General features: G+C 40.0%; 1 protein-coding gene across 5 annotated transcripts in view; it reads left to right on the top strand.

The window, feature by feature from the left end:
- TBCK (TBC1 domain containing kinase) overlaps positions 1-13,148 on the top strand; it is a 210,826-nt gene that overhangs the window by 87,991 nt on the left and 109,687 nt on the right. For all 5 annotated transcript variants that reach the window (XR_014711230.1, XR_014711231.1, XM_084625510.1 and 2 more), the window contains exons 19-20: positions 1,239-1,322; positions 6,814-6,899. Coding sequence is in view for 3 of the 5 variants with exons in the window: in XM_084625510.1 (XP_084481636.1) it covers positions 1,239-1,322; positions 6,814-6,899 (170 nt within the window). In the remaining 2 variants the exon portion in view is untranslated. The remainder of the gene's footprint in view (positions 1-1,238; positions 1,323-6,813; positions 6,900-13,148) is intronic.

Genomic DNA, 13,148 nt, shown 5'->3' with positions numbered 1-13,148 from the left:
GTTTCTACTTTCTTGATTCTAGCTTTCCAAGTCCCTAGCTCAAGTAAGATCCTACATGAAAACCAGATAGCTTAGTCTCAGTCCAGGCAAAACAAAGATTTGTTGGGAGAGAGGAATTGAGAGGGGTTGTGACTGCTCCATCTATCAACAGTATATATCTACCTTTTGTCTTGGTGGTTCACAATCTTGATGGGCTTAGTGGGCCATCCCAGCCCCTGGATTCTTATATCACTGCAGCATTCCAAAGCTGTCTATCTCTCATATTCTGCTAGTTTAGAAGTTGTAACTTTCCTGTCATTTGCAGACAGCGGTACAGTTACACATACTTTGTCATTTCTTTGCCATTGTTAGGACATCATAAACCAATCAAGAGCAACTTTTATCAGTGCATAGTAAAAATAAACAGTGTAGGGTTGGAAGTAAAGATTTGATTTAGCAGTTGTTTGTGTTCTAGTAAGGCTTGACGCCACAACCTAGATCAGAATCCCATTTTGCTAGATGCTGTAGGTACTAGGGAGAGAGCGAGGGAGACCAAACCACACAGGGCAGATGTTAGTCACATCACTTATTGCGCCTTTTGGAAGGCACCCAGGTACTATGGTGGTGAGGGTGGACTAAGAATTTCTATATAGTAGAAACAGTCTAACAATCAAAATGTAATTAGAAGAGGTAGGAAAAAATGTGAGGCAACTGAGTCACTGAGATGAAATGTCTTGTCCAGTGTCAAGAAGTCTGTGGCAGAATGTGTAATTGATCTCTTGAGTTTCAGTTTAGCGCAAGAGCCACAAGATTATCCTTCATTCCTAAAGAATTCTTTCTAAAAAATTCCATTGCAACTGCAAGCAGACTTTAGGTAGACAGATGTGGTCACTCAAGTTTTGGAACTTGGACAAGGTTAATGCCTATATTACAGTAATTGATATGGGAACACTACTGATCTGAAAGTCCCAAATTTTTGTACTTCGCCTCAAAACTAATACATGGTAAAACTGAATTTATTTGGATTGTTCATTGCATAGTCAGTAGCAATAGGATATTTCTTGAGTACCTTTTAAAATATTTTTTAAAAGGAAAAGTGTTGTTTTTCATGCATTTTACACCGTTAGTTACCATCTGCACAGACTGATAACAAATCAGGTATAAACACTTCTTTAGTAATGAATGTTTTCCAGTGTAAAGATGTTTTTTGCAGACTCTACCTTCCTAGCTAATGGTGTCTTGTCCGAATTCTCTTTTAGCTCTTGCATATGCCTGCATGTCTGCTTTTATTCCCAAGTACCTGTATAACTTCTTCTTGAAGGATAATTCTCATGTCATTCAAGGTAGGTTGATGTTTGTTTCCCTTTTCTTCTAATAAGAGAGTTTATGGAGTAGTTATTAATGCTGTGTTTTCAAGTAAATTTTGTTTTTTCTTCAGTGGTTTTTTAATTGACAGAAGTAGAAGCATACCCTTTCAGTATTATAGAAATACCCACTTATATCTTCAAGTAGCTTATTAGGAGACCAGGGTAGTAATCGAAGGAACAACGGCAAAACCAAAACAAAAATAAGTAGGAAAGTGTGTGAAGATGAAAAACTAACCAAGCAGCAGCAGCAAAAAAACACTTGTTGCTCTCTGAAGCAGTTTTAAGCAGGAACCAATCAATGTAATGAAATAAGAATGCTAAAAAGACTCTCTCTGCACTTCGTATCATGGTGGTCTATCATTGAGGCAACTCAAAGCCACTTTATTGCAGACTGCCATTCTGCTTCAGAACAGAAGGTGAGAGGAGCAGCAGATATCAGTGGGTGTTTAGAGAATACATTTACTTTAGTAGAGGGTCAAGAGTTTGATGGGAGTGCCCTATGCCTATACTTAAAACGCTACAGTGGCACAGCTGCAGCATTTAAGGGAAGACACTTGCTACGACAGAGGGATCATCCCCTCACTGTAGGTAATCCACCTTCCTGAAAGGTGGTGGCCCAGGTGTATGGAAGAATTCTTGGGTGTACCTAGTTCTGTCTACTCCAGAGGTTATTTTGGCTTAACTATGGCTATAGCTACACTAGAGAGCTTACAGCCATTTATTAGCCATTTATTAACTTGCATCTAGTGTCAATCTAGTATAGCCACTCTACGCCTACAGGAGAGAGCTCTCCTGTCGGTTTAATTACTCCAGTGCCCATGAGCAATGGTAGCTGTGTCGGCAGGAGAAGCTCTCCTGCTGGCATAGCACCATGCACACTGGCGCTTAAATTGGCATAAATTAATAAATGGCTAATTCATACCCCTGAATGACATAACTTGTGTCAACTTAAGCTGTAGTGTAACCATAGCCTATATCTGCCAGGGTTGTAGATTTTTCACACTCCTGAGAGAACTAGCTATGTGGATGTAACATTTCAACATAAACCAGTTAGTAGATCAGTTGTATGACTGATCTGAGGACAAGTCTTCCTAAGGAAACTGCTCCATAGCTCCTGGTTGTTATTTCTTAGCCTCAACAGCCCTATAAGTAAATAGGAGGAGGAGTGGGCTGTCAGTTCCTTTTAAAATGGAGACAAAGTGGAGAAGAAATTTGGGAGGATTAGGAAGCCTCCCAGAGAAGATTTGCTGAAGCCATCCTATCTGAATAACAAATTTAAAAACATAGAGGATCTTTACTTCAATCCACACTCTGATGTCCTTCTTGTCATCCTTTCCCGCATCACTAGCCATCAGATGTGCAGTTGACAGCAATTCTAACAAGCATTATTCTAATTTGAATGATTTAACACCTCGTGCTGTTTGTGAGATTCGTGAGTCAGAAGTGTGTCTTAATAGCTTGGTTAGGGCATTGTCTCTGTTGACCTAACAATGTTTTTTGTCTTGGGAGTCAAGTTGGCAGCTGTATGAAAAGGAACAAAAAATTATTCTTCAGAAACTTTAGTTAGAGCATACAGGAAAATACTTTTGAAGTCTCTTGCCCTTTTTTTTTTTTTTTTTTAGCAGAGGGGAGAAAGAGAGAGATGGAAAATTAATGCTAAAAAGGTAGATGTTAATAATCATGATGCATAGCTTCTCACTTTTTTTCATTGGTTACGACGATTTGTACCTGTTTAACAAATAATACATCTTACTGAAATGCACCATATGCACTTATAATCCACAAATAAACGTTATTACAATACTTTCCCTGTATGTCTTCTGCTGAGGAACAGCATTTATTTCCTCCCCTCATCTCCAAAAAGATATGGGAAAGTTCTCAGAAGGTCAGCAAAATGATTGGACATTAAGATTTGGGGTAGGCGGTAATATGAGGAGAGACTAAAAGATTAGGACTGCATAGTTTGGTATGGAGATAAGTGAGAGTGGGGGTGTGACCCGGACATATGACATAATGAATGACGTGGAGAAGGCCAGTCAGGAGATTTCCTGTTTGCACTCTATCATAATATAAAGGCAAAGGGGCACCTGATGAAACTAAAGGAGCATATTTTTAAAGAATAAAGTAAACTGTTATTTTATACAATAAATAATTTGCCTGTGGAATTAACTGCTTTAGGGTTTTTTAAGGCCAGTGTAGCTTAGTGAGATTTTTTTTTAAAGGTTGAGACAGTGATATGTAGAAGAATATCATTTGTAGTGTTGCTAACTAGGATACAATGAGAGGTATTGATTGTCATGTGTCCAGACCTGAAAAAATTACCAGATGGGGATAGGCACATAGTATGATATTGCTCAAGTAAATGTATGATGTGGTCTTTACATCTTGCACTGCAGCATCTGGTATGAGGATATTAGACTAGCTGGACTGTTGGTGTGTTCTGATTTGATTTCTAGCTGTTGGTGTTCAATATCAACATATTAATATAGTTTTAAAGGAAGGTTTTGTGATGGTTTTGTTTAGTTTGGTGTGCTGAGCTTTTTCCTGTTCTCTGGAGACACTGTGAGGAACATGGCAGGATGGATCGTGTCTGATTACATCACTGCAATTTTAGCACCTCACCCCTTAATGGAATAAAAATCTTTCCCAGTGCAGAAAGGTTCAGCATATCTCATTTCTGAGCCTGCCCTAAGCAGTTAAAGCACAGTTTGTCAGATTTATCAGATGCATTTCCCCATATGAAGTAAGATGTAAGAGCAATTAAAGGTTTATAGCTATAGAATATCAGATTATGCGAAAGAATAATTCATATCATAAAATTCCAGCCAACAGTGTTTGGCAGGACCTAAATAATGTGTTTTCATGAAGGATTGTGTGTCTTCAATAGACCCTTCATTAATCATGTAATCTCACACAATAATTATATTTTATGAGTCTGGCTATACAAATAAAAACGATATTTAACAAACTATAGTGTATCTGTGCAGAACCACCATAGGCACAAATTTCTTGTTTAAAAGGAAATGTGCTTTAAGGAAGTTAATTGTGAATCTGTTTTCATCAGCACGCATATGACTGTATGTGATTACTGGCTTTATATGGCTTGGTCTGCACTACCAATTTATCACAGTATAACTACGCTATCCACACCCCTGAGTGACATTATTATACCAGCCTAACCCCTGGTGTAGACAGAGCTATGTCGATGGGGAGAAGCTCTCCCGTCGACATAGGTAGCGTCTTCACTAAGCGATACAGCAGCGCAGAGCGTGCAGCTGTGCCGCTGCAGTGCTGTAAGTGTAGAAAAGCTCTGTACCTTACCTATGGTTGCTGGGTATTTTATTAACTCAAATGTGTCAGCACTGAATGTGGGAAAAGCTAAATTAAGCCTGGCTTGTCCAATAAGCTTATGTGGATAATACATGCATACAATGAGATTGGGGGCTTGTCTTCATTGCAGTATTAGCTCAAAGTATAACTTGAGTGTTGTCCCTAACTTGAGCCAACTTGAGTGTTGACTCCTGTTGATGCATAAAAATCTCTAGCTCAAATTAAGTGGTACTTTAAACTTTAGCTAGCTGTTCTATCAGAATATGTGAGTTAAAACTTGAGTGATACTGGAGCTGGTAATGCAGTGAGGATGCAGCTACGCTGTCGTAGGTTTCACTGCTTAAAAAGGTGTGATGTTATGGCCAGCAAACACGTGATTGTTATCTTGTTGCAAAACCTTAAGTGGAGATGGGGCACTTGTAGTATTCATGGCGAGATAGATTGGTGAGGTCAGCATTATGCCTCCACCCCCCACCCCTCCAGCCTGTGATTAACCTCAGTGGGATAGCTGATGGGCATTAGTTATCCTCGGGTAAAACGCACACTTTTTTGGTCAGTGAAATCAAGCCCTATATTGCTACATCCAGTCATTCTGTGCTGCTGATCCATTGTGCAGATCAAGTTTTTTCTTGTATAGGCACCTATTTCCCTCCCCCCCCCCCCCGATTTTTCACACTTGCTATCTGGTCACCCTAAATTAAGATAACTCAAGACAAAAGACAAGCCCTGATGCTGGTGTTTGTACATGGAATGTTTGCAAATTAAGGAGGGGCAGTTAGGGGACTTCCTAAGGCACTGTAGCAGCACTTACTGACCGTTCACTTCAGAAGCTTTTATTAAAGGGTGCCTGGCTATGACTCCTTCGCATGAAGATGCTGCCTTAGCAGAGTCTTTGATGGAGGGGCCTGGAAATCTCTGCCATTGGGGCAGGGTTATGTAGTGTCAGGCAGCAGCACTGTTGGAAATTTGAGAACTTTGTGGAAGGGAAAGGGAAATGCAACCTGTCATGAAATTGCAAGGATAAAGTCTCTTGATTCTGAGCCTAAGAAAGGCTCCACTTGCAGATAGAAGGCAAATGAAATTGTGTGTAAGGGGGAGGAAGAGGAGAGAAGCCTTTCGGGGATGAGTTTCCATTTTGGCTTCTCTGAAATTAAATGTGAATGATAATTGAGGCGATTGAGTTAAACTGTGCCTTTCAGCTTGATGTGTAGAACTGGGGATATATTATTAAATCTGTCCTGTAATAATTCTTTTCCCTTTCCAGAAAGGAAAATAAAGAAGATAGGTGTTAATAAAGGGAGGAGAGACTTAACACTTCAATCCACATAATGATGTAAACAAGTTCACTTAGTAGCAAATACGTTTAGTATGGTGATATCTTTGTAGTTTTCAGTGCATGTCAGTTCCTGGAAATTACTTGGAAGAACCTTGTTCTAATTTACTTTAATCAGTGTGATATGCCCAAGGCCTAGTTCATATTCATGCTGAAATATTTGCTGTTTTTTAAATTGTGTAATTTGCAAGTGTGTAACACATCAGGCTATGAGCACCAATGAAGTATTCCATTTGTTTTAGCTGTATCTGAGTGGAAAAGGAAGTATGGAAAGTCCTAAGGACTTATCTACATGTACAGCACTGCACCGTTGTAGCACTTAGTGAAGATGCTTCTTACACCGATGGGAGAGCTTCTCCTGTTGGCATAGATACTCCATCTCCTTGAAGGATGGTAGCTGTGTCGACAGGAGAAGCTGGTCCTGTCTACATTGGGGGTTAGGTCGATATAACTACATCGCTCAGGGGTATGGATTTTCCATACCCCTGAGCAACATAGTTATACCAGCATAAGTTCCTAGTGTTTTAGACCAAGCATAAGTGTAAAGAAGATAGCAGCTGTGTACTGTTGAAGATGCACATGGTATAAACAGGGAGTGGAGAAAAAACTTTAAATGGATTTTAAAAAATATATTTGTCCTAATGGGTAATATAATAGTTAAAATGGTGTTGTATGTATAAAGAAAAGTGCAAGCTTCATAATTAATTCTGTTCTGAGCACATGTATTCCTTGTGTGTGAGTTAAGTGTGCCGTTGTGTGTTCTCTTTTTTTTGGCAATGATCTTAAACATTGTTGTCATTTCAGAATACCTGACAGTGTTCTCCCAGATGATTGCATTCCATGATCCAGAGCTGAGTAACCATCTCAATGAAATTGGCTTTATTCCAGATGTAAGTGCTAAGGGTTCTTGTAAATGCTGTATAATAAAGGTAAAGAGAAGAAAAAAGGAAGAGAGGGTAATTCTAATAGGGTGTTTCTAGATTGTTGCTGACACAATGAAAGTTGCCTACAGAAGAACTTTACCTCTGTCACTGGAAGTTTGATCTGGACACAGTGGCAAAATGAGGACAGAGACATGCATATAATTAAGTGGCAGGCCACAGCTTTTATTAAATTTCAACACAAGGGAGGGGCACTACCTGACATTACTCATAATCTCTTATACTAGGCATTTACTTAGCTCAAGTGGGCAGCAGGGGAGAGGGCTACAAGACTCCTTACCATATAACCGGTAGCTGGCACCAGGATTACAGGACTCCTTACCATAATTCGAGGTAGGTACGAGGGTGCAGCAGGGTGGGGACCTCAGACAGTGAAGGCCACAAGGTCTCACCCTATCACATGAGCCCAAAGCTCACCATCAAAATCCCAGGTCTTTTACCTCCTGGGAACTGTTCATTTTTATTCTCTTAACTACACTGGAAACTGGCCACAAGTTGCAGCAAATAAACAACTCCACCCCAGAACCTCAGTAGGAACTAAGGATATGTCTGTACTACCCCTCAGATCGGCAAGCAGCGATCAATCCAGCGGGGGTCGATTTATTGCATCTAATCTAGACACGATAAATGGACCCCCGAGCACTCTCCCGTTGACTCCTGTACTCCACTGCTGCGAGAGGCGCAGGCAGAGTCAATGGGGGAGCAGCAGCAGTCGACTCACCGCAGTGAAGACACCGTGGTGAGTAGGTCTAAGTACGTTGACTTAGCTACGTTATTCACATATCTGAAGTTGCGTAGCTTAGATCAACACCCCTTCTCCCTCCAGTGTAGATCAGGCCTAAGTGAGTTCCTACTTACAACCCACTGTGGCTTGCAGGTGCTACGAGGAAGGCAAAAATCTTCATGGTCCTCCTTCAGTTGTCCCATGGGAGAAAAAATTCCTTCATGACCCCCTGAACAGGCAATGGGATAGTCCCACAGCATCTGTCAGGCCAGGTTCCCATCCCTATTTTGGGTGGATAGAATGGTCTGCTTGAACTGAGCCAAAAGATGTTCCATATGGTCCCTGCCTTGGGCTAAACCCTGGGACCTGGGGAGTGCTGTCCAATCAGCACGCCTCTCCCACAGCTGGCCAATGGGTGTTGGAGATTCTCAGGGTAGGAGCTATTTATTGTCCCTTGGCGAGTGTCTCCCTCCCTTGCTACTGGGACTGCTTCCCTTCCACCACTGGCCCCTACCCGTTGATTCTGGTGGGTGGCACTTCTCGAAGGGCTTATGATTAAGGCTAAAATTTTGTCATGGATATTTTTAGTAAAAGTCATGGACAGGTCGTGGGCAAGATAGAAAAATTCACATTAGCCCGTGACCTGTCCCTGACTTTTACTAAAATTATCCATGATAAAGTGGGAAGGGACTGGGCAGATGCAGAGTGGCTGGAAGCTCAAGGGGGCTTAGAGCTGCAGGGTTCCCCTGTCCACTCCCTATTGGGGAGGAACTGCCGGTGTCCCCTGCTGCGGCAGCAGTGGAGCTGCTAGGGTACTCCCCTGCCTTCGGCGGCCGGGGGCTTGGGGGCCATTGTCTCAGGTGGCTCCCTGTTGCTGCGGGAGGCGGCAGGACCATGCAGCTCCCAGCTGCTGGGGCTGAAGTCACGGAGCTCTTTGGAAGTCACAGATTCCATAACTTCTGCGACCTCCGTGTCAAAATCGTAGCCTCACTTATGATGAGATAGTTAAACTTTTTGTTGTTGTTCAACTTCATTCTTAAAAGAAAAATATCAATATCAAAAATCACACCCCTGATCGACGACATAATGCTCACCTAATCCTCCCCTAAACCTGTAGACACAGCTATGTTGGTAGAAAAATGTTTTCATTCTAAGGTGGTAGTTTTCCTACACCAATGGAAAAAACATTTCCATCAAACTAGGCTACGTCAACACTACAGGATTATGCCTGCATAGCTATAGTGACATAGTCTCTGTATTGTAGATATACCTTAAGCCTGTACTGAGGTGACACATTGAAGACTCTAAAGAGAAGCATTGTTAACTGATACGGGCAGCACTCTTCAAAAAGTCTGGTCAGGTTATAAAAAGAAGTCATTAAAAATACATGGCAAGCTTCATGACAGTACATGTAATAATCAGTGTGGGCGGGGAGAAAGGAGGGAATCATCACCATGGAAGAGGGGAATACAGGTTCAGTGGAAAGAGGGGAAATATAAGGTGTTTGGTTCAGGAATATATTTTCTGAACAGTCATGATTATCATTTTATTAAAAAACTATGTTCCTTCAAAAATGTTAAAGGTAAATCAGTGCTTTTGCAGAAATTGCCTGCTGTTACAGGGCCAAATTTGCAGAACTGATTTTTTCATACACAACTTCTGTATGAATTTGTGTATACTCATGAAGTGATCAGGAGTTTCATATTTAAAGGATACTTATGCATGTAATTATCAGGTTTGTGGCCTCAAATGAAGCTTTTGCCAGGAAAGCATAAATTAAGTCTGTTGTACAGTTTTTTTTCTTTTTGATAACAGTGTTTCAGGGTGATAAATAGGGTTGTTTATAAATGATCCAACTTCAGATGGGATATAGCGACACTTAAAAACTAACGTAATACGTCCAGTCAGCTGAAGAGACCGGCTAATGTAGTGGGTTACACATGGATGGGTTAAACTTACTTCGGTGTAGAAAAGACCTTACTAGGCCATATGCATCACTTCAGGCTAGTGTCAAGGGGGGAAGAAATCTATTCATCTATATAAAGCCGGTGAAATCAGGGTTTTATGTAGATGAAATGCACAGGACTTTGAAAAAGCAAAATGCAAGCTCCCAACATGGGGCTGGGGCACAGGGCTACAGCATAGCCATCCAAACACACTTTGGCCATTAATTCAGTATGTGAATTGGAATAGCAACATAGAACGTGTACATATGTACGTTCCCTGACCCATCCTTTTGCCTATCCCTATCATTGCCATCCATACCATCCTACGTGGACCCACTGCAGAAAACCATCTGCAGAGCTCCTCAGACAATGACTCCAATCATGGGCCTCTTATGGGCCTTCAGACAAATTGTAGATGAGATATGAATAAACAAACCATTTATTTGTACATATTTTTAATTATTTGTATTATGGTAGTAGCCAGGAGTCCTCATCAGTATCAAGACTCCACTATGCTGGTTGCTATACAGATGCACAGGCATACTCAGGCCCTGTCCCAGAGACCCGAAAGCCTAAGATAGATGACAAATGAAGGGAGTAGACTAGAGAATCCAAAATATATACCAATTAGGATGTACAACTATAAATTTTTTTTAAAAAGTATTTGCATCATACAAATAAATGTATTGGCAATCCCCGACTGTTCTAAAGGCTAGCTACACCTCCTAAGAGGAGTCATTCTTCCTAAATCACCTGTCACATTAAAATATTTCTGTTCTGGGTTCTGCCTTTTAGATTAGTAAGAGAGAGGAGTGTTTTTGCACCTGTAGCAAGACAGCCCAGATCCATCAAGGTGAAGGATATGCACTTCAGTAATGAGATCCGAACCAGAGTTTCGTGCTTGAGTACTAATCCTATCAAAGTAAACCCTGATTAATCTTTCATCATTGAAAGGCAGGCTCCCGCTGCAGGAAGGATTGTGTTTCCTGGCACCCTTCCATTTACTTTGGGTCATGTAGCTCTCAGAATATTGAACGCTGCTGAAGCTTGAATAGTTGTGAATATTGTTAGCTGATGTGGTGCCTGGATTAAATATATTGCAGTGGCTATGTGATTTACATGTAAATGGAGATATCCGTAAGGTGAATTTTACAGGGTTTTTTTTCTTTTTCACTGTTGTGGAGTATGAACTTATATAATGTTTTATAACATCTGTTCTGTATTTTACTAAATAATTCTAACATCAAAATCCGTCCATTTTTAAGGGAAGAGAGACAAGGAAATGAGCCACTTTACTATAAGGGAAACTGTATCCATAAATTATTCTGAATAGCTTTCAACTGCAAATAATAGAAGCTAGACACAGTTGTCAGCTGGCCATTAACAGAGATGACAAAGTCTGGCTGCAGTTACTTAATATCATCTTGGTAATGGTGCTGTTGTAGACAGACCTCAAATTGGATTCAGTGATATGCAGGAGGTATCTGTAATAAGGCTTTATCTAACTAGAGTTAAAAGAACACCGTTGCCAACATATTTTTCGTTCTTTTTATTTTCCTGTTTGTTTGTAACTACATTTGGAAGCCTGAATTAAATTGTCCTTACTGAAATATACTTTTCTGTCTTGCAAGCACGCACTTGTTCAGTCAGGAGTGTTTGACGGCTGGTTTTTAATTTTTATTTAATAGGAAAGCAATTGTTTTGTGTTTTACATATTTGGAATGAGAGATGGGGATGGATGGAATTAGGTTTAATCCTTTACATTTATCTTGCCCGCTTATGGGTACTCTGTCCCCAGTCCTTCAAACATTTATACATGTGCTTAACTTTAAGCATATGAATAGTTCATTTAAGCACTTACACAGTGCTATAGAAATTAAAATTAAGCATGTGCTAAAGTGTTTAGAGTTTCAGGGCCTTCATTACCAGTATCTGGATAGGGCACTGAAATAGGAGGTATAAAATTTGAGTTTTAGTCCTGCCATTCTGCCACAATATTGCTCGGTAACCTGGGGCAAGTAATTTTTAATTCTCTGTGCTTGGCTTCCACTTCTTCACAAGAAGTCAGTGAGGCCAAAAACTTACCAAGATTCAGAATAGGACTCAACGTTTATATGGCTATCAGGAATACGCGGGGTTGTCACAATTATAAAAACCTTGGAAGGGACATTAAACCTGATGCTTCAGGGTTTAAGCCAGTCTCTAACTAGGAGGAGGAGACCTGATGTGGGAGGCAGACTATCTCACATTTGTCCTCTTTAGGATTCTTATGCTTTCTGTAGCATCTGAAGTAGCCTTTTTAAGAGACAGGGTACAGAGAGTTGATGGACCTTGGGTCTGATCTAGTATGGCAATTCATATGTTCCTGTATTTGGTTTGTGAGGAAAAATGTTTAAATTTACCAAAGTTGTGAGTGTTTGAAAATCACACTAAATATGTATAGTAGATATGTTTGTTCAGTTTATAAATTTGCCACTTAAAGAAATGTATATCACATGTGTTGGCAGTTACAGTAATTAATTTTTCTCTTTGAAGAATTGCTTTGCCAATTAATAAAAAATACTGAACCAATTGTCTTCAGACTTGGGTTGTTTTGTAGATTATGTTGATGATGATTATCCTGTAATTTTACTCCTAAGTAGTAATAGATACTCTCAACCTTAACTCTATCTTAACAAAGTTTTTGTCTGGAAATTTCCTTCTCAAAATGTATACCTAATGGGTAAATCTACTTTTTGTAAATTCTCAGGAAACTCGTTGTGCATTCAAATGATGATTGCATTAATTTTGGGGAGGATAGGCCGTATTCTTCATAGATTTAAAAAAAGTGGTTGTATCGCTGATTTTATGTGTACAGCTGAACTCAACCTTATCTATTAAACATTGATAATTATGGGACTGCAACTCATGATCTCAGGCTGTTTCTCAGATAAATGTACTTTTACAGTTGTAATGAAAGTATATATTTTGATTCATTGTTTTTACTAATTCTCTTTTGATGTGGAAGTTCAGCTGATCTGTTTTTTCATGTGACTTAGTGTCTATGAAGTTCAAATATTGCTCTTATTGAGTACTGTGTAAATTTTCTTTAAAATACTGAGCAATACTCATTTGAAGGGAAGATACAGGGAGACCCACCAGTCTGCAAACCCATTGCAGTTTGAGCTCCAGTGGAAAAAGGTTGAAAACGGTGAAAGTTTTAGCCAGTCCTACCATGCAGTTATTCTTCCCAGATGTTGCTAGGGGGCAATATTTACTAAGAATATCTTTATTTAGAGTATAGTGGTTTGACTATGTACATATGGCAGCATATTTGTTTTAAATTCACGTTTGTGAGGCAAGTACTTTAAACCAGATACATGTTGTTCTCCTTTTGGATCTTCATTTTCCACTTTTGACCTGTTACAGTGGAATAATAAGACATGAAGGAGGGATGCTGAACAATGCGGTAGCTCTCTTTGCAATAAAAGTACTGGAGATAAATTATCATATTTTTATTCTTACCTCTACCCCTTCTTGTAGCATTAT

Source organism: Lepidochelys olivacea (assembly GCF_965140295.1).
Source record: "Lepidochelys olivacea isolate rLepOli2 genome assembly, chromosome: 4".
Taxonomy (NCBI): domain Eukaryota; kingdom Metazoa; phylum Chordata; order Testudines; family Cheloniidae; genus Lepidochelys; species Lepidochelys olivacea.
The sequence above is the reverse complement of the archived record's forward strand: the minus strand, read 5'-3'. Positions and strand labels throughout refer to the sequence as shown.